Source organism: Aquarana catesbeiana, linkage group LG07 (assembly GCF_042186555.1).
Source record: "Aquarana catesbeiana isolate 2022-GZ linkage group LG07, ASM4218655v1, whole genome shotgun sequence".
Classification (NCBI taxonomy): domain Eukaryota; kingdom Metazoa; phylum Chordata; class Amphibia; order Anura; family Ranidae; genus Aquarana; species Aquarana catesbeiana.
Genome location: NC_133330.1, coordinates 292,274,763 through 292,297,336, shown reverse-complemented (window position 1 = coordinate 292,297,336; position 22,574 = coordinate 292,274,763). Strand labels below are relative to the sequence as shown.

The 22,574-nt window shown below is 44.8% G+C and overlaps 1 protein-coding gene across 2 annotated transcripts in view; it reads right to left on the bottom strand.

Moving 5' to 3' along the window:
* TXNDC12 (thioredoxin domain containing 12) overlaps positions 1-22,574 on the bottom strand; it is a 44,200-nt gene that overhangs the window by 12,697 nt on the left and 8,929 nt on the right. For both annotated transcript variants that reach the window (XR_012235348.1, XM_073593537.1), the window contains exons 2-5: positions 19,521-19,581; positions 16,711-16,763; positions 12,593-12,666; positions 8,671-8,740 (exon numbers count right to left, since the gene is read on the bottom strand). Coding sequence is in view for 1 of the 2 variants with exons in the window: in XM_073593537.1 (XP_073449638.1) it covers positions 8,671-8,740; positions 12,593-12,666; positions 16,711-16,763; positions 19,521-19,581 (258 nt within the window). In the remaining variant the exon portion in view is untranslated. The remainder of the gene's footprint in view (positions 1-8,670; positions 8,741-12,592; positions 12,667-16,710; positions 16,764-19,520; positions 19,582-22,574) is intronic.

Below are 22,574 nucleotides of genomic sequence, written 5' to 3'. Positions count from 1 at the left end.
GGTGGGGAGCCCACCTAGAGGATCTAATAGCTCAGGGGTCCTGGAATTCAGAACAAAGAAAGGCCTCCTCCAACTTTCGAGAGCTGTTGGCCATAGGAGAAGCACTAAAGGCTTTTGAGGGAAGGATCAGGGGCCAGGAGCTGCAGGTCTTATCAGACAATGCCACGGCAGTGGCGTTTCTGAATCATCAGGGGGGTACCAGATCTACAACACTCCTATCCCTATCAGCAGAGATCCTGTCCTGGGCGGAAAGTCGGATTCCTTCCATCTCCGCAGTCCACATAAAGGGGACATTAAATGTAGAGGCAGACTACCTCAGTCGGCAGCCGATTCTGCAGGGGGAATGGGAACTGAATCCAGAGGTCTTTTCCCTTTTAAGTCGGCAATTCGGCGTTCCAGAGATAGATCTCTTTGCCCGCAGGAAAAGCAGAAGGGTAAAGAGATTCTTTTCCCTTCCTCGAGAGAGAGGCTCAGAGGGGATAGACGCGTTGGCACAGGTCTGGAACTTCCGACTGGCCTATGCTTTTCCCCCTCTGGGACTAATTCCGAGGGTCCTTCAAAAGCTGTTCCTCTTGGAAAGCAAGTTGATTCCAATAGCCCCTTGGTGGCCCAAGAGAGCCTGGTTTCCAACTCTGCACAGTAGGTCCATAGCCCCACCGCTTCACCTTCCTGTCCGGGGCGACCTTCTCCTTCAGGGTCCAGTCCGCCACCCAGACCCCAGCTTCTTCAAGCTGACGGCCTGGTTCTTGAAAGGCAGAACCTGCGGGAGAAGGGACTGTCGGACAGAGTAGTGGATACACTGCTCCTTAGTAGAAAGCCAGTCACAAGGCATATTTACGCCAAGACCTGGGCGATTTTCTCTCGCTGGTGTCAGGAGAGAGGGACTTCTCAAAGAGAGATCCCTGCCATCTTAGAATTTCTCCAGGATGGAGCAGATCTAGGTTTGGCAACCAAGACGCTTAAGGCGCAGGTTTCAGCCTTGTCCTGTTTCCTTGAGAAACGTTTGACATTACACCCCCTGATCAAGAGATTTCTCTTGGTCAGGGAGAGGTTGTTCCCTGTTCAAATGTCTAGGTTTCCTCCTTGGGACCTTACACTAGTACTGGAGGGGTTAACAAAGGCCCCCTTTGAACCAATAGCTCAGATCCCACTTAGGATCCTGACCTTTAAGTTGGCCTTTTTACTCGCAATCACCTTAGCTAGGAGAGTAGGTGACATTCAGGCTTTTTCTATTAAAGAACCATTTTTTTCTTTATTCGAGGACAGGGTTATACTTAGGCAGACCCCCTGTACCTCCCTAAGGTAGCATCAAAGTTCCATAGGACTCAAGAAGTGGTGCTGCCTTCCTTTTGTAGTAACCCCAAAAGTGAAGGGGAAGTTTCTTTTCATTGTCTGGACGTCAGATGCTGTTTATTATCCTACCTAGAAAGGGTTAAGGAATTCAGAAGGTCCAGCCATCTTTTAGTTAATTTTTCAGGCCAAAAGAAGGGCCAACAGGCATCCAAGGATTCTATAGCCAGATGGATTAAGCATACCATTTCGTTAGCCTATGAGCAGTCAGGTAAAGCAGCTCCTAGAAATCCTAGAGCGCATTCCATGCGATTTCTGGCAACCTCCTGGGCGGAAAGGGCCGGAGCTTCGGTGGAGCAGATATGTAGAGCCGCTACATTATCAAGCCAGAACACGTTCCTGAGGCATTAGAGTGGAGTTACTATCTCCTCAGGACCTGGCATTTGGCAGGAAGGTCCTGCAAGCGGTGGTCCCGCCCTAAAGGTAGGCCTGAGCTACTTGCTCTTCTCTCAGGGTGCCGTCCTGGAAGACGACTTGAGAAAATAACCAGTTACACTTACCGGTAACGGTGTTTCTGGGAAGTCTTCCAGGACGGCAGGCCTACTTCCCACCCGTTCTATTTAGAAAAGATGTAATGTTTAGAGAGTGTGGTGGTGGTTATGTTTTTCACTCTCGTGCACTGGTGTGGGTCAATACTTTGTCACAACTGAGGAGCTGTGTTTCCTGTCAGGTGGACCAGTCAGCTCTCAGGGTGCCGTCCTGGAAGACTTCCCAGAAACACTGTTACCGGTAAGTGTAACTGGTTATTTTCATAAATTAAAAACTGATAATTGGCATGTGCGTATGTATTCACCCCCTTTGTTATGAAGCCCAAAAAAAAGCTCTGGTGCAACCAATTACCTTCAGAAGTCACATAATTAGTGAAATGATGTCCACCTGTGTGCAATCTAAGTGTCACATGATCTGTCATTACATATACACACCTTTTTGAAATGCCCCAGAGGCTGCAATACCTAAGCAAGGGACACCACTAACCAAACACTGCCATGAAGACCAAGGAACTCTCCAAACAAGTAATGGACAATGTTGCTGAGAAGTACAAGTCAAGGTTAGGTTCTAAAAAAAAAATATCCAAATCTTTGATGATCCCTAGGAGCACTATCAAATCTATCATAATCAAATGGAAAGAACATGGCACAACAGCAAACCTGCCAAGAGACGGCCGCACACCAAAAATCACGGACCGGGCAAGGAGGGCATTAATCAGAGAGGCAGCACAGAGACCTAAGGTAACCCTGGAGGAGCTGCAGAGTTCCACAGCAGAGACTGGAGTATCTGTACATAGAACGACAATAATAGGGCTGCGCATCTTCACTGGCCTCACGATTCGATTCGATTACGATTATCAAGTCAACGATTCGATTCCGCGATGCATCACGATGCATTACGATTACAGCGCAAGTCCGCAAGTTCTCATGGTTTTCATCAAAAAAAAATTCAAGTAGTCAGGAGGACTCCATTTTTTTAATTCTATCTGTTCTTAAGAAAAAAAAAGAGACAGCAGAGGAGCTCCAGGCTCTCTTCCACAATACTAAAGGAGATGATCAGAGACTGCGGACATGCTACAGGAGATGATCAGAGACTGCGGACATGCTACAGGAGATGATCAGAGACTGCGGACATGCTACAGGAGATGATCAGAGACTGCGGACATGCTACAGGAGATGATCAGAGACTGCGGACATGCTACAGGAGATGATCAGAGACTGCGGACATGCTACAGGAGATGATCAGAGACTGCGGACATGCTACAGGAGATGATCAGAGACTGCGGACATGCTACAGGAGATGATCAGAGACTGCGGACATGCTACAGGAGATGGTCAGAGACTGCGGACATGCTACAGGAGATGGTCAGAGACTGCAGACATGCTACAGGAGATGGTCAGAGACTGCGGACATGCTACAGGAGATGGTCAGAGACTGCGGACATGCTACAGGAGATGGTCAGAGAGTGCGGACAAGCTACAGGAGATGGTCAGAGAGTGCGGACAAGCTACAGGAGATGGTCAGAGAGTGCGGACAAGCTACAGGAGATGGTCAGAGAGTGCGGACATGCTACAGGAGATGGTCACAGACTGCGGACATGCTACAGGAGATGGTCACAGACTGCGGACATGCTACAGGAGATGGTCACAGACTGCGGACATGCTACAGGAGATGGTCACAGACTGCGGACATGCTACAGGAGATGGTCACAGACTGCGGACATGCTACAGGAGATGGTCACAGACTGCGGACATGCTACAGGAGATGGTCACAGACTGCGGCGGACATGCTACAGGAGATGGTCACAGACTGCGGCGGACATGCTACAGGAGATGGTCACAGACTGCGGCGGACATGCTACAGGAGATGGTCACAGACTGCGGCGGACATGCTACAGGAGATGGTCACAGACTGCGGCGGACATGCTACAGGAGATGGTCACAGACTGCGGCGGACATGCTACAGGAGATGGTCACAGACTGCGGCGGACATGCTACAGGAGATGGTCACAGACTGCGGCGGACATGCTACAGGAGATGGTCACAGACTGCGGCGGACATGCTACAGGAGATGGTCACAGACTGCGGCGGACATGCTACAGGAGATGGTCACAGACTGCGGCGGACATGCTACAGGAGATGGTCACAGACTGCGGCGGACATGCTACAGGAGATGGTCACAGACTGCGGCGGACATGCTACAGGAGATGGTCACAGACTGCGGCGGACATGCTACAGGAGATGGTCACAGACTGCGGCGGACATGCTACAGGAGATGGTCACAGACTGCGGCGGACATGGCACAGGAGATGGTCACAGACTGCGGCGGACATGCTACAGGAGATGGTCACAGACTGCGGCGGACATGGCACAGGAGATGGTCACAGACTGCGGCGGACATGGCACAGGAGATGGTCACAGACTGCGGCGGACATGGCACAGGAGATGGTCACAGACTGCGGCGGACATGCTACAGGAGATGGTCACAGACTGCGGCGGACATGGCACAGGAGATGGTCACAGACTGCGGCGGACATGGCACAGGAGATGGTCACAGACTGCGGCGGACATGCTACAGGAGATGGTCACAGACTGCGGCGGACATGGCACAGGAGATGGTCACAGACTGCGGCGGACAGGGCACAGGAGATGGTCACAGACTGCGGCGGACAGGGCACAGGAGATGGTCACAGACTGCGGCGGACAGGGCACAGGAGATGGTCACAGACTGCGGCGGACAGGGCACAGGAGATGGTCACAGACTGCGGCGGACAGGGCACAGGAGATGGTCACAGACTGCGGCGGACAGGGCACAGGAGATGGTCACAGACTGCGGCGGACAGGGCACAGGAGATGGTCACAGACTGCGGCGGACAGGGCACAGGAGATGGTCACAGACTGCGGCGGACAGGGCACAGGAGATGGTCACAGACTGCGGCGGACAGGGCACAGGAGATGGTCACAGACTGCGGCGGACAGGGCACAGGAGATGGGCACAGACTGCGGCGGACATGGCACAGGAGATGGGCACAGACTGCGGCGGACATGGCACAGGAGATGGGCACAGACTGCGGCGGACATGGCACAGGAGATGGGCACAGACTGCGGCGGACATGGCACAGGAGATGGGCACAGACTGCGGCGGACATGGCACAGGAGATGGGCACAGACTGCGGCGGACATGGCACAGGAGATGGGCACAGACTGCGGCGGACATGGCACAGGAGATGGGCACAGACTGCGGCGGACATGGCACAGGAGATGGGCACAGACTGCGGCGGACATGGCACAGGAGATGGGCACAGACTGCGGCGGACATGGCACAGGAGATGGGCACAGACTGCGGACAATAATGCAGAGTTGTGGTGTGATGAATGCACATAGAAGACAATTTATGATATGGACTTGTGTCACAGCGCCCCCCCCCCCTCCCCCTCCGTACTCACATGCTGCTCTGCCGGTGGCAGCCTGTAATGAGCAGGGCGATCTGCCTGCTCACCATCTCCCCCCGATCTCCATTTGTGCGGCCGGTGTTCCGCCGGTTGTCACATCTGAGGTGGGCAGTGAATTCTCCCGGGAGAGCGCTCCGTGCGTAAAGCTGTTATTAGTGTGTATATTGCGGTCATGTGACACTCGGCCGCGCCTCCCTCCTCTCACGTCTCTCCTGATGTCAGCCCCGCCCGCCTCTCTTCTGACCTGATAGCTCCAGTCAGTGGGCGGAGCTGACATCAGGAGAGACTGAGAGGAGGGAGGCGCGGCCGAGTGTCACATGACCGCAATATACACACTAATAACAGCTTTACGCACGGAGCGCTCTCCCGGGAGGGGGCGGGGCCAGAAATCGATTATTCTGGTCGCATGCATCGATGCCGCATCGGGGACACCCGAATCGCGATGCATCGATGCTGCGATTAATTTCAGCAGCCCTAGACAATAAGCCGTACGCTCCATAGAGTTGGGCTTTATGGCAGAGTGGCCAGAAGAAAGCATTAACTTTCAGCAAAAAACAAAATGGCACATTTTGAGTTTGCGAAAAGGCACGTGGGAGACTCCCAAAATGTATGGAGGAAGGTGTTCTGGTCTGATGAGACTAAAATGGATTTTTTGGCCATCAAAGAAAACGCTATGTCTGGCACAAACCCAACACCTCACATCACCCAAACACCATCCCCACAGTGAAACATGGTGGTGGCAGCATCATGCTGTGGGGATGTTTTTCGGCAGTTGGAACTGGGAAACTGGTCAGAGTTGAGGAAAAGATGGATGGTGCTAAATGCAGGTATATTCTTGAGCAAAACCTGTACCACTCTGTGTGTGATTTGACGCTAGGACAGAGGTTCACCTTCCAGCAGGACAATGACCCCAAACACTGCTAAAAGAACACTTGAGTGGTTTAAGGGGAAACATGTAAATGTGTTGGAATGGTCTGGTCAAAGCCCAGACCTCAATCCAATAGAAAATCTGTGGTCAGATTTAAAGATTGCTGTTCACAAGCGCAAACCATCCAACTTGAAAGAGCTGGAGCAGTTTTGCAAGAAGGAATGGGCAAAAATCCCAGTGGTAAGATGTGGCAAGTCCATAGAGACTTATCCAAAGCGACTTGGAGCTGTGATAGCCGCAAAAGGTGGCTCTACAAAGTATTGACTTTAGGGGGGTGAATAGTTATGCACATTGACTTTTCTGTTCACAATAAAAATTTAGATATCTATCTATCTATCTATCTATATATATATATATCTCTATATCTATATAAAACACACAATCTTCAAAGTTGTGGGCATGTTCTGTAAATTAAATGATGCAGATCCTCAAACAATCCAGGTTGCGAGGCAACAAAAACACGAAAAATGCCAAGGGGGGTGAATACTTTTGCAAGGCACTGTATATCCCCCTCCCACACATTCCTGGCAAAAAGGCTCATCAGTAGAGGGTGCTGCAGCGACTACCAGCTGGTTACTGGAAAATCACAGGTAAATGCACATATTCGCCAGCACACCAAGGATCCCTAAATGCCATCCAAAAGTTTTTATTGAAGAATGATCACATCACAAGAGAAAGTGCAACGTTTCGGAGCCTTGCAGGACCCCTTTGCCAGGCATGTGAGGTTTTTGTGTACGACATTTACTGTACCCAATCTGATATGCGTCTGTTAACCACTTCAGCCCCAGAGGATTTGGCTGCTCAATGACCAGAGTACTTTTTGCGATTTGGCACTGCGTTGCTTTAACCGACAATTGCGCGGTCCTGCGACACTGTACCCAAACAAAATTGAAGTCCTTTTATCCCACAAATAGAGCTTTCTTTTGATGGTATTTGATCACCTCTGCGGCTTTTATTTTTTGCGCTATAAACAAAAAAAGCGTGAAAATATTCACTGCTTTTTACTTTAACGGCACGCAATATTTTTCACTTTTTGCTATAATAAATATCCCCCAAAAATATATATAAAAAAAATTTTTTCCCCTCATTTTAGGCTGATATGTAGTCTTCTACATATTTTTGGTAAAAAAATAAATAAAAATCGCAATAAGCGTATATTGATTGGTTTGCGCAAAATTTATAGCATCTACAAAATAGGGGATAGTTTTATGGAATTTTTTTTGTTTTTATTAGTAGTGGCAGCGATCTGCGATTTTTATCGGGACTGCGACATTATGGCGGACACATCAGACATTTTTTACACTATTTTGGAACCATTGTCATTTATACAGCAATCAGTGCTATAAAAATGCATTGATTACAGTATAAATGACACTGACAGTAAAGGGGTTAACCACTAGGGGCGGTGAAGGGGTTAAGTGTGTCCTAGGGACTGATTCTAACTGTGAGGGGGCTAGGCTTCAACACACAGGACAGTGATCACTGCTCTCGATGACAGAGAGCTGTGATCACTGTCCTGTCACTAGGCAGAACAGGAAAATGCTTTGTTTACAAAAGCATCTCCCCGGTCTTCCTCTCTGTGACATGATCGCAGGCACCCGGCGGACATAGAGTCCGCGGGACCTGCGGTCAAGGAGACCGCGGTGGGCGCGCATGCAACACCACTTCTTAAAAGGGGACGTACCTGTACGCCCTTTTACCTACCAGTACCATTCTGCCAACGTAAATCGGCGTGCGCTGGTCGGCAATCGGTTAACTACTTGCCAACCAGCCGCCGTTGTACTGCGGCAGGTTGGCATGGCTGTGCAAATCGCTGTCGTTGTGCATTGGCTCTTTAAATCGATATAGCAGGCACGTGTGCGCCGGCAGTGTGTCCCCGGAGCCGATGCGCGTGACCGGCGGGCGCGATGTCCACCGGGCACCCACAATCGCTCCTCACAGAGCCAGAACGGGGATCTGTATGTGTAAACACACACACACACATACCAGTTCTGTCAGGGGAGCAGAGACAGATCGTGTTTTCCTACTAGGTAGGAACAGTGATCGGTCTCCTCCCCCAGTCAGAACACACAGTGAGGGAACACATTTAATCCCTTGATCACCTCCTAGTGTTAACCCATTCCCCGACAATGACATTTATAAAAGTAATCAGCGGCTATTTTTATCTCTGATCGCTGTATAAAATATCGCGCAATTTTCAGTTAAAGTGCCGCAGTGCCATATCGTAAAAATGACCTGGTCAGGAAGGGGGCAAATTCTTCCGGGGCTGAAGTGTTTAAAAAGGATTTGTTTTACTGCTTCTAAATAAATAAATAAAAATTACAAAAAAAAAAGAAAGAAAGAAGTGTTCACTATAAGCATTTCAAGGGTTTGTCACGTCAACTGAAGTGCAAGTTTAATACAATGCAGGCAATTATTTGTGCCTATAGAAGCTATAATAATCATAACTTACCCAGGAAGATAATTCTTGGGATGTATCCACCATCAGGGCTATATGCATCACCTTTTGGTTCCTCCTCATCCTAGATTTAGAAAAAGAGCATAGTTGATACTTTTAAAAAGAGTTGGTCATCATAATCTACATATAATCAAACACCATTTCAAAAAAAAAAAAAAAAAAAAAAAAAAAAAAAAAAAAACCACTGTTGTTAAGCAATACAAGGCTTCATATACACTAGCAGCTCCTAACCTTAAGTTTAGAAGCCTTTAGCTTTTTTTTTTTTCAAAAGCTCCAAAGCTCAACTCCATAAAAGCCTATGTGCCCATGTACAAATAGGCTTTTAACAGAGTTTAGGAGCTGTAGCATTTAGGCGAGGTTAAACCTCCCTCTCTAACGTGGAAGAATCGTGTTCAGGATATGAATGTTTTAATGGCTGGAAAATGCAAAATGCTGAAAAAATGCAGGTTTGTGGGTTCACTGCATTTTGCGTTTTCCTGCAGCCACGGTCAGGTTAGGAGAGTTTACATGTAGTCTACGATCACCTTTCTGCACCTAGTCTGTGACTGAATAGTAAAGGAGAAGCAGCAGTCTGATGAGCTCCTCCCTCTACTCTTTGCGCCTGTCAACATGCTCTATGCACTGTAGTGCAGTCTAATTAGCCCCCATTTCTGAGCAGCCGCTCTCCTGGTCTACATTCTACTGTACTTGGAATTTCGAGAGTCAAATACAAGTTCTTATACTAATTGCATCTTTTTTTTTTTTATATATTCCTGGAGTTTATTAATAGCGTATACAGCATATAATAATAATAATAATAAATTATATATATAAAAAGGGTTAATTATTTCCTACAGCAGTTATTCAAGAACATGAAAAAAAAAAAAAGAAGTTTAAGCAGAAGCCAATTTACTTTTCAGTATGTTCTGTTTCTGCTGAGCAAAACAGGATCATTAAAATGAAGCCCACACATGTACCAGGAAAATACATAGACTCCTGTATAAAACCAATGAAGGCACCAGTACTAGTCACCAAGACAATCTGTCAAACACATTAATCAGCAATCCTAGCAAAAGCGCGCTAGGCATTTAAGGTCAGAATGTTAGTTGTAGGAATTATACAATTGGTGAGTTTGGATGCATCAATTTCAGGGACTAAGCAATATCAACCTCCAAAAATGAAGTAAAATATAAAATCATATCCTCCATTTCCTTTCAGCCTGTTTAACACATACATATATACACACACAAACTTCTTGTTACCCTTAAGGATCCATGAACACTGGACGTTAAAATGACATTATAAAAACTCCAGTAGCTTTGCGGTGAGTCTTTCAACGTTTAATGTTTTTGCAATAGCGTTTTTTTAATGGATCAAAAACGTTAGAAAACGCTGGCGAGTCACGTTTTTGAGCGTTTACCGATGTTTTTTCAGCGTATGGCATTTTTTGTGGTCAGGAAAACGACTCCCGAACGCGATTTTATGGCGTCCAGAAAATAGCCCATAAACTCCACTGCTGATAAACATCCAAAAACGTCCATGTGTGCATGGAGACATAGGATAACATAGAGGGGAGTTTATGTGCTGTTAAAAAAAAAAAAAAAAAAAAGCCCAAACTCCCAAAAACGGCCGTTTATGAGCTTCAGCGTGCATGGAGCCTTAAAACACATATACATACAATATATATATATATATATATATATATATATATATATATATATATATATATATATTTATATTAAAAGCCCTTAACACAACCTAACCCTTTCCTTCAAGCAGGAGCTGGCCTTTATTTGGTTCTTAACACTAGGAAACACAGACCGGCTTCCCTATCATGTGATTGGCTGTCACAGTGATCACACAATCGGGAGCCTCATGATTGTAAACAGTGGCTGGGAGCCAAAGGAGACAGCTCGGTCACTTGGGGCACCAGGGAGTACACTCCCAATACAACAAGGTATACCAGCTGTACACCACCACACTGCTGCTACATATATGCATTTGGCCAATGTTAACAGGTTTACATAACCCATGTCTAATGCCATTAAAAAAAAAAAAAAAAAAAAAAAAAAGAAGAAGGACTAAAAAAAAGTATACTATCACTGCACAAACACCAACAATACTAAAGAGGGGAAGGGGATTCCTGACCAAGACACTATCTGCATGGAGTTTGCATGTTCTCATGAATGGGTTTAAAAGTCCCAACTGCAGACTCCTATGGCAGACTCTGGTATCAATCAGTGGAGTGGCTAGTGCAGCTCTGGTATGCATTTCAGTGCATGGAGCCAGAAAAAGTAAAATTAGAAATGCACTAACGATTGCAACGCAGTGATGGTAGCAGGGAAGCGCCTTATGGTCCAAATATAAAATATTTTTAATTTTTTTTTGGTACAAAGATAGTTGTGACAAAATAAATAAATAAAATCTATTATTTTGTGTTTAGATTTATAAAATCTACCCAAAAGGTGGTATAGCAGCTAATTCACATATTTATCTTACTAAAATGATTATAGCTCCAATCCACACCGAACTAACGATACAATATGTGAAGCTAGTAAAAGTTAAAGTTAGACGCATTCAACTGAACTTGTTCTGTAATGCTGAAGCCATTTTGTGGTTTATCTGAGCTACTTCTTCAGTTTGAATGAATGTCAAGAACATATCTCAGCATTTATATCCAGACTGGCAGCACAAACACCTTAATCCTAAGACCATGGAATAGCACTTCCACCTGGCAGCACCAGGGCTGTCAGTTCGAATCCCAACCATGGCACAACCTTCCAAGATTTTGCATGTTCTCCCTGTACAGGTTTCCTCCTGCTACTCCTGTTTCCTCCCACACTCGAAAGACATGCTGGTAGTTTAATTGGCTCCAGTCTAAATTTGCCCTGGTATGTGTAGGTATGCATGTGAGTTAGAAACCTTAGATTCTAAGTTTGATGGTAGAGACTGATGTAAATGTACAATATATATGTAAAGCACTGTATAAAAATTGTTGGCGCTATATAAGTGCCAATAATAATAAAAGTAGATGTTGATTTCTGGGAGTTGTAAAACCACCCAATTCTAGTTACATAATCCCATTCTTGGTATCAGGAAGTTTGCATAGGTCTTACATTTTCAATTCACATGACTGAAGGTGTGAATTGTCAAACTGCTGGATTAGAGATGGTAAAATGGCATTATATATGGCAGACAGATGGTGTCTGAGGCCCCTACCCCTGTTTAGGGTAGGTTGTTCCAGTTTGACCTACAGTAAATGGCCTCATTCATGCCCCTTGCCAACTAGCTGTCCTCTCTGCACCTTAGACTGGTCATACATTATACAATTTTCTTTAGATTTACCTTCAACTATGTAGTGCAAGGGCTTGTCTGATTGCATACAAATTGAAAGTGTTTAGGTTTGACCTCATATTATATGGTTTTGGTAAATCTAAAAGGAAAATTTTATTTAGAAAATTGTGTTAATGTATGACCAGCCTTAAGCCTCGTACACGCGATTGTTGGCCAACCGAGCATCTGATTAGAAATGTGCCAAAAAAAGTGCCAAATGTAATAAAGGGTGGGGGGGAAGAGCAGAACGTCCCCTTTTGGGTGAAGTTCTGCTTCATATTTGGTAAGGAAGCATGTGGTTTGCCAATTGCAAAGCTGGGACTCAGAATGCTAGCCACAGACAGATAGCAGAGGTCTTATTTGCAGCCTACTGCCTGGTGGTGGTGGTGGTGGGGGTGGGGGGGGTAATCTTATACTGGCTCTGGAGCTCAATAAAAGGTGCCTTATAAAAAAAATGCATTAAATAGTTGTGTGTTCCTGCATAGATGTATCCAAATTACGTGTAAGTGAAAGTACAATTAGGCTTTAATTTTTTTAAAGGAATCTGCCAGAAGTCAGCTTTAATAAACCAAGGGATCTTAACAAGCAGCAGCTGGTCTCTCACCTCTACATTCACCATCACAAAGTTGTGACAGAGTTCAGATATCTCCTTGGACTCTGCAAACTTTGGCTTCAGAGCTGCATGAGAGAAACATGAAAAGAGTGATGATTTAGAGGCATCCAACCAGCAGGGTTAACGGATATACAAAAGAACAATATTTTAGGTGAGTTCCAGCACGATCCACACTAACATGCAACTACCAGAATGTTTTTTAGGTCCCAAAGGGCATAGCAAGATTTCTCATGTTGCACTACAGATTTAGATTATATGTACATAATCAGACTCATAAATGACCATATTGCATGCTTTCTTAAAAATATAGCCATCAAGGAATAAAAACAAAAACGTGGCCCAATGAAAAATAAATACAAATGACATTTGCTGCTTTGGTTTGTGTACAAATAAATTAATAAAATAAAATACATATATACAGTAAGGTCCATATATATTTGGACACAGGCGCAATTTTTCCAGGTATGTACCAAAACATATTCAAGCTATAGTTATATAATGGGCTGAAAGTGCACACGCTCAGGTTTAATTTGAGGGTATGTACATCCAAATCGGAGGAAGGGTTTAAGGATTACAGCAGCTCTTAAGAACAGCCACCCTCCCCCTTTTTCAAGGGGCCAAAAGTAATTGGACAATTTAATCAAAAGCTGTTTCATGGCCAGGTGTGGGCTACTCCATTATTTCTTAATCAACTAAGCAGGTAAAAGGTCTGGAGTGGATTCCAAGTGTGGTATTTTGAATCTATTGCTGTGAACCTACATCATGCGTTCAAGGGAGCTATCCATGCAAGTGAAACAGGCCATTGTAAGGTTCCAAAAATGAAAAAAAAAACAAAAAACAAAACCATCAGAGAGATAGCAGCAACATTAAGAGTGGCCAAATCAACAGTTTGGTACATTCTGAGGTAAAAAAGAACACATTGGTGAGAGCAGCAACATAAAAAGGCCTGGACATCCAGGGAAGACAACAGTGGTGGATGATCGCAGGATCCTCTCTATGGTAAAGAAAAACCCCAGTCACAACATCCAGACAAGTGAAGGACACTCTCCAGGAGGTGGGCATTGCATTGTCAAAGTCTACAATCAAGAGAAGACCTCACAAGAGCAAATACAGAGGGTTCACCACAAGGTGCAAACCATTCATAAGCCTGAAGAATAGAAAAGCCAGATTAGACTTTGCCAAAAAAAAAAAAAAACACAACAGACCAGTTCTGGAAAAGCATTCTTTGGACGGATGAAACGAAGATTAATCTGTCCCAGGATGATGAGAAGAAAAAAAAAAAAAAAAAAGTGGAAAAGGCTTGGAACAGCCCATGATCCAAAGCACACAACGTCATCTGTAAAACATGGTGGAGGCAGTGTGATGGCATGGGGATGCATGGCTTCCAGTGGCACTAGGTCATTGGTGTTTATTGATGATATGACAGAAGACAGAAGCAGCCGGATGAATTCTGCAGTGTTTAGAGATATACTGTCAGCCCAGATTTAGCCGAATGCAGAAAAGTTGATTGGACGGCGCTTCACAGTACAGATGGACAATGATCCAAAACACACTGCAAAGCAACCCAGGAGCTTTTGAAGGAAAAGAAGTGGAATATTCTGCAATGGCTGAGTAAATCACCTGATCTCAAACCCAATTGAGCATGCATTTCACTTGAAGGGAAAACTAAAGGCAGAAAGACCCACAAAACAAAGAACAACTGAAGACAGCTGCAGTTAGAGCCTGGAAAAGCATCAGAAAGGAGGGAACACAGCCTTTGGTAATGTCCATGGGTTCCAGACTTCAGGCAGTCATTGCCAGTAAAAGATTCTCAACAAAATATTTTAAAAAGGATGAACATTTTATTCGATTATATTAATTTGTTCAATTACATTTGAGCCCCTGAAAATGGAGGAACTGAATGGTTGCAGTTCCAAAAACTTGTACTTGATATTTATGTTCAACCCCTGAATTAAAGCTGAAAAAGTCTGCACTTCAAATTAATTTGGATTGTTTGGTTTTAATTTTGATCTGGTGGCATACAGAGCCAAGAGTATGAAAAGTGTGCCTGCGTTCAAATATATATGGACCTAAAATGATAGATATATACATTTTATGTACACATACACACACACACACTGTATATCTGCTATATAGGCAAATATAATGTAATGTTTCATTAAAAATGATCTTTAGTATGTTTGGCATTATGCCTCACTGTATACAATTTTCTTTAGCAATTTCTTTCTGTTGCAAGATTTCCCACATGGAGATCATGCCAGTAGCAATACTTAGGTTACAGACTGACAACACCAAAGGTGGCCATACACGGTACAATCTGATGGTAGATCTAAAGGAGATTGTACAAACGACTGTGGTGTAAGGGCCTGCTTGATTTGATACAAATTGAATAGATTGTTCAGGTGGGTCCTCCTATTACACAGTTTTGGTAAAGCTAAAGGAAATTGTGCAGGGATTATACAAACAGATTGTATAGTGTATGGCCGCCTTAAAAAGGAGAAGTCCAGCCTGAGCTCATTCAGCTGGGCTTCTCCTAAGGGTCACAGAAGTGCAATTAGTTTTGCACTCCTGTGACCCGTTTTCAGAGGAGAGCGGTCTGCAGTCCGCTCTCCGCTGCCGTCACCATGATCAGTCCAGGCAGTGCGTCATCCCGACTCAGGAAGTCCGGATCCGCCAGCTGCCTGGACTGATGGCAGTTTCAGCGAGCCGCTGAGATGGCCGCTCCCCGCCCCTCCACAGCTCAGCGCTCCAATGAGCATAGAGGGACATAGCAGGAGAGCTGTTGACTGACAGTCAGCAACTCTCCGCTCGGGGAGGTGAGAGAACCAAGTCATCGTCAATATTCGGTGGCTCGGTTCTCGGTGAAGAGGCGGCGGGGGACAGATGCAGCATCAGTCTGATGCTGCATCCACCTAGTCAACTATGAATATGCAAAAAAAAAAAACAAAAAACAAAAACACACCCATACTTCTCTTTTAAGCCACTGTCTTGCAATTGTCAGACGGGACATTATGCCAAACTTACTAAACAGTAGATTTCAGGCCCATTCACATTGATGAGTCGCAGTGGAGTGTGTCATTTCTAGGATAAGGACATATATTTTTTTTTTTCCAGGACAAACAGGGCTTTTTTGTTTGGCAATATGGTTCTGGAAAATGATTTTTTGTTTTTCTTTTCTATGTAGTCTATAGACAAACAATTAGAAAACTATAGATGTTATTCTATAATATATCCGTTTAAAATCTCACTCAAATCATTATGTTTCTGGTACAAGGCATCGCAAATGAAATAAGGGCATTTTTTCAATTTTGCACTTTTTTTAATAATAGCTATATTTTTTAAGTAGCTAAGGGAGGACGACAATAATTACGGCTGATTTAGGTTACCTAAGGAGTAAAGTGTTCAATCAGGGAACAAAAAAAAAAAAAAAAAAAATTTATATCCCTCACTTTGCTTTACCAGACCTCTTTGATCTGAATATGAACCAAGGGTCCTTTCACACTGAGGCGGTTTGCAGGCGCTATTGCGCTAATAATAGTGCCTGCAAACCGACCCGAAAGCGCCGCTGCTTTGATTCCAATGTGAAAGCCCTGGAAAGCTTTCACACTGGAGCGATGCGCTGGCAGGACGGTAAAAAAAAAGTCCTGCTAGCAGCATCTTCGGAGCGGTGAAGGAGCGGAGTGTATACCGCTCCTGCCCGTTGAAATCAATGGGACGGCGCGGCTATACCGCCGGCAAAGCGCCTCTACAGAGGCGCTTTACGGTGGTTTTTAACCCTTTCTCGGCCGCTAGCATACCGACGGTAAAGCGCCGCTTACAATAGCGGTGCTTTACCGCCGACGCCGCCCCCGCCCCAGTGTGAAAGGGGCCTAAACAAGGTAAATACAATGCAACAATAATGCTACATTTTATTTCTGAATGACCAAGCTTTGTTTTTGGCTGTAGCAGCTGCTGTAATACTCAGCAAGAGTTGCTAGAAACATGGGCAGGAAGGGACAGGGTGTATTACATATGTTTACTGGGCTTGCTATGTATGCATAAGGTATGCAAACTGTTAAGGAATAGGAGGATAATGAAGTATGCACAAGAAGAATACTGAACTTTGTTACCTTTGCAGGCTCCACACCATGTCTTATGTATCACAAGCATTATCGGCAGGCCACTGTAAAGAGAAAAAAAAAAAATCCTTTTTTTGTTTACCAAGCTAAAAGTGAACTATACCCCTGACACCGCTATTGAGAGGTATCTTACTTGGCTGCTTGTCAGGACCTATATTAAATCGGATCAAAGCCATAGTTAGACAGCTTGCTCGGGCATTTGTAACACTAACCCTAAATAACCCAAAATGCAAAACGTGTGCAATGGTATTGCACAGAGAAGCCCCAAACCTCTTCTGGGATTCCCCGTTCCTCTTCACGGTGCGCCCCCCAAAAGGAAGCCACTTTCTATGGTGGAGCACTTGCGGGCTCTCTCCCAAGCTGAGCTGTGTGCAGCTATCTGCAGCCCAACGCCCCCCCAGCATTTGATAGACAGAAGTCTAGAGCCTGTGAGAGGGGAGAGAGAACCAGAGCTGCTGCAGCGGGTACAGCGCTAGATCGATCCAAGACTTGGGCAAGTACATGGGGAGGTGACTGGAGAGGGGGATAAATACTAGTGGAAGGATTTTTATCCCAATGTAGGTAATGCCTTCTAGATTTACAACCACTTTAATAGATATACAGGATGTACCCTGACCTACACATAAGTGCAACAGGCCGTCTTTCTACAAGCAGGCAGGAACACCAAAGTCTTCAACAAAAGACTAACTTTATGCCGTCCATCAAACTTCATAACCCAAGTTTGTAATCAAGTTGATTAAAGATGGGCTGTTATGGGACACTGCATGTGCAGCACAGTGTACACCACTTGTCATTTCCAACATCTGTAAAAAAACAAGAATAGAAATGGGATGATACAACATCTGTGCATGTGCAGGATACACATCATAAAAAGTTGACGAATAGCTAAAAAGGAATAACAGAAAGCTGGTAGAAGCTGATAGTATAGCTTTTACTATATTCTGATGCTCCGAGAGGAGAGATATTTCCTGTCCCCTTCCTGACCATGCCAATTTTCCGCTGTCACACTTTGAATGACAATTGCACAGTCATGCAACACTGTACTCATATGACATTTTTATCATTTTTGAGAGAGTTTTCTTTTGGTGGTATTTAATCACCACAGGGTTTTCTTTTTTTTTTTTTCAAATGAAAAAAAGTTGAAAACATTTTTAATAAAAAAAAACTTTTTTTTTTTAGTTTTGGTTTTAAAATTTTGCAAAGTAATTTTTCTCTTTCACTGATGTGCACCAATGTGGCTGCACCAATTAAGGGACATGTACACAGATAATCAGTGTCCTCCTGTCAGGATTGCCGGTTACCCGCTCTCCTCTCCTAACGATATGAGGAAAGTACTGCAAATAACCGGCAAGGCTGTTTACTCTAAACAGCTGTGATTAGACACAGCTGATCACATGGTAAAGCTCCGCTGGAATTGGCCCTTTACCACGATCTGTGATCGGCTGTGTCCGAAGAACACGACAAGCACAGAGCACGCAAGGAGTGTGGGTCTGAAACAGTCGCAATGTAGCCGTCTTTCGGCTAAAGCGTGGTAAGGAAGTGGTTAAAAGACTTTACAGGTACTCAGTTTAGAGCCAACCATGAATTATTGCTCTCAATCTGTTGTTCACTTACACAAGCTTGACCTATACTGAGCTTTTTATATGGGGTATGTACTAAGGGGCTTTAAAATATTTTTTCTTCATTATGTTAGCATGGGCAGGTGACAGGTCCTCTTTAGTGAGCCCCCAATGCCTCTCCTGCCCTCCAATGCAGCTACTTCAGCATAGATTGTGAATTCAAATTTTTTGTAAAGAATACATGAATGAAGAATGAATTTTAGCACACACAAAACCCAATTTTTAGATAAAATATAAAAGATAATGTCACACCAAGTAAATAGATACCAAACATGTCACACTTTAAAATTGTGCATGAGCATTGAATGGCGACAAACTACGGTACATTAATTATCCATAGGCGATGTTTTAAAGCCTTCACAACAGGTTACCAGTTTGGAGTTACTCAGGAGGTCTGGTACTAGAATTATTACTGTTGCTCTGATGTTCGCGGCGATACCCCACACGTGTGATGCTATCAACGTATACATATGTGTGTGGGACCTTCATGCATGTTCGTATTTGCGCATGAGCACAGACTGGAGCGCTTACTCTCTTTTTTTTTTTTTCTTTTTTTTTTTATCAACGTTATTGCCATCACAAGGGATATAGCATGTGATAGCTTGGGCAATGACAGGTACTCTTTATGGAAGGATCTGGGGTCTATTGGACCCCATATCTCTCCTCTGCCCTCCAAAGCCTATTATCAAACCGACCAGAAGCTTTCACAAGCCAGTAACTGCTTGTTTACATCAGACTACGACTGGAAGTGACGAAATCCTTGTCACTTCTAGTTTCTGATCTCACAGAGAGGGAGGAACAAGGTCAGTTCAGTTCCTCCGTCTCTGTGTAGTGCACTAGATGCCGCTGGTCTTAGTGGTCCCAGGCTTCTTGATGGAACAGGAGAGCCTGTGAAAGGCAGAGGGAGAGGACCCACTTCTGCTGCCTGTAGAAGTGATCAAGTAGCTATATAGCTGCTCAAATCACTTTTACAAAAAAAAAAAAAAAAAAAAAAAAAAAAGAAAAGGAACCGGCAGCTGAAAATTGTGATACCAGGATGATGCCTGTAGCTGCAGGAATCATCCTGGTATAACTGCTTCAATCATCATATAAATGCACCTACAGCCAGGAAGTGGTTAAGGACATGCTAAAGAAAGCATTGAGTGCACCACATACAACATATGAAGTCAGTAAGGACATTACCTGCTGGCAGCCTCCTGCTTCCCATCTTCTAGAGTTCTCCAGTGAATGTGATCTCCAAAACCTGTGGGGAAAAAAAAAGAAATAAAAAAATAAGTAGATAAGGGGGACAAAAGATGCAGGTCCATCAAGTTCAACTTCTATGTGCAAAAAGTCCCCTCAGCTGAGCCACTGCAGGCCCAGAGTGCCTTCGGCTGGTCAACCCCTATCCCCATAGACTCCTTGAGCCCAATCTGCCGGCAACATGAGGCCTGCTGGGTGTTGAGCACCAGGTAAAAAAATTAAAATCTCCTCATGCATCGCAGTGCTGCAACAGAATCCTCAACACAGGCTCACTGACAGCTGCCTATGAGCGAGCTCCCTCTAAGGCTGAGTTCACACTAATGCGGCCACGGGTCCCAGCATGGGGTCCGGTGTGTCCCTGTACAGTGATTCAGGTGCGACTCCGATCCAAATTTTTGCCTGAATTTGCACCTGAAATTGGAGCCAAAGACGCACAGGACCCTTTTTCATGGACCGTGACCACCCATTGAGAGCCGGGCACACTCTCCTGTCAGGCGAAATGGATGCAGGGAAACCCAGGTCCAATACGCAGAAGCGGGAACCCAGCCTAATAGCCAGCACTACTACAGCGATAGCCACGATCTTTCAGAAGCCGTGCAGAGCGACTTCTCTTTTGCATAGTAACCCCCAGGGGAAGGGGAAGTCGCTTGCTCAGATTTTTTTTTTTCTATAAATACAAGGCATTCTCTAATTGAATAGAGTGGAGTTGCAGGACAGTGACATCTCAATTTCCATGCAAGGTATTTAACTTTAACCTCTTTAGGACTGCCCGCATTGTACTGCGGAAGAGCGGCTCCTACAGGCACGGCGACGTACCTGTATGTCGCTGCCTTCTTCAGGGATTCAGGGCACGGGCAAAAGGGACAGATTTTTTCTTATAAAAAGCAGCACACACCTAACCCCCTGATTACACAGATAGGTTAACCCCATCCCAGCCAGTGTCATTAGTACATTGACAGTTTATATTATTACTACTGATCATTGTATTAGTGTCACTGGTGAGGTCAGAGGAGTTCCCACCCAGTGTCAGTTTGCTTGCCACACACTATCACAGTCCCACTATAAGTCGCTGATCACCGCCAATACTAGTATTTTAAAAAAAAAATTCAGTATATACACACACACCATAGTTTGTAGACGCTAGAACTGTCACACAAACCAATCAATATACTCTTATTAGGATTTTTTCCCAAAGACATGTAGCAGAATACATTTTGCCCTAAATTTATAAAAGAAATTAGATTTTTTTCATTGAATATGTATTATAGCAGATAGCAAAAAATATTTGTTTCAAAATGTTTGATCTATTTTGTTTACACAACAAAAAAACCCAGTGGCCACCAAAAGAAAGCTCTACTTGTGTGAAAAAAAAAAAAAAAAAAACGATATAAATTTAGTTTGGGTGCAGCAATGCATGACCACGCAATTGCCAGTTAAAGTAGCACAGTGCTGAATAGCAAAAAATGGCCTGGTCATGAAGGGGGTAAAATCTTCCGGAGCTGAAGTGGTAAATAAATGTTTGTAAATGCAATATTACTCTTTCTATTAACGTTGCCTCCTTTGCAGTGCACTGTGGTGATACTGCCTGTACATTAAGGTTCCTTTCACACAGAGCGGAGTCTGCTCCGATCAGCAGGGGATCGATATGGGACAGATGTCAGGTGTTTTAAACACTCATGCTTGTGCAGTTCATGTCCAGTGGACACAGTTGGACCTGCGACAGCTCTAAGAACAGCCAGATGTAAACAGATTCTGTTGTCTGTTTACATCAGGCTACCAACGATCTGTCGCGTTTAGACTACATTCACACTAGTGACAGTTCCTGCTGCGGCTCTGGCCCTCTTCACTATAGTGACAGGTCACCAGTGGCCGCAGCTATTAGCGGCTCTCTCTACAGCCAGCGATTACATGCTGTGATCACTGGCTGTGCAGAGAGCTGCGGTGGCACCTAGCCGGTAAGTGCTGCAGCAGGCAGGGCTTTTTAACACCCTAGGCGAAACCTTATTTTGCCATCCCCCTTGGCTCCACCCCCTTTGCCCTGCCTATGTATACCCCATCTTTTTAATGAAACGCCCATCAAATGCAGCCTCACCGGCGCCCATCAATGGATGTTTGCTTGCTTCCATTCATTCAGGAGTTTTAGACACAGAAACAGTCCTCCACCGCCACTGTGCCTCTGACACTACGTGCGAACGAATTGGCGGCTAGCTGCTGATGCTGAGACTTAGTTGCTGCAGAGAGAAGAGAGTAGAAACACCAGTGGCTGGGCGCCCTAGGCGGCTGCCTAGTTTGCCTAGGGGTAGCACCGGCTCTGGCAGCAGGAATCAGAAAATTCCTGCCCTTACAATTCGCACCAGCCTTAACCGCCGGTGTGAATGTAACGTTTGGTCCAGAAAAACAGAAAAGGACGTAGTCTATTTCGGGACCCGAATGGACTTGGAGGTAGGTGGCTGTAAACAGACACTGTTTACATCCGCCTGTCCATAGGGCTGCAACGAGCTTTGGATCGAATAGCAATGCCTGTGCAAGAGGGCCCTAATATGCATTACATTAAGCTCTATTTTTTTTTTTTTAAATGGGCTGCCAACGCATCCCAGTGCATTCAAAATTGGGCCTGACACTTTTCCTCCCACACAGTACTGCACAATCATTTGTTGTGGTCTGGTATCAGACTCAGTGGTTCCCATAAGGGTTCAATACTAGAACCGCTGTGTTTAAAGAGGAAGTGGTGTTATGTCATGTGATCGGTCGTAGGCATTGTTTGAGTATTCTGAGAGATGGCACCAGAATAGCCCAGAAGAGGGTATGTGTGCAAAATGTAATGTTTATTCATGTACTTATATATTTGTTGTCTATCTATAATTTAAAGTGCAGATTCCATTGTGTGGTCCTTTGGATATGCCAGGGGCTGCACTTGAGGCCTTTTGCATTTAACAGTTTGACCACCACTGCCATCCATAAGCTGAGCCCCTTTCCTCCCTCCCTATCCCCTCA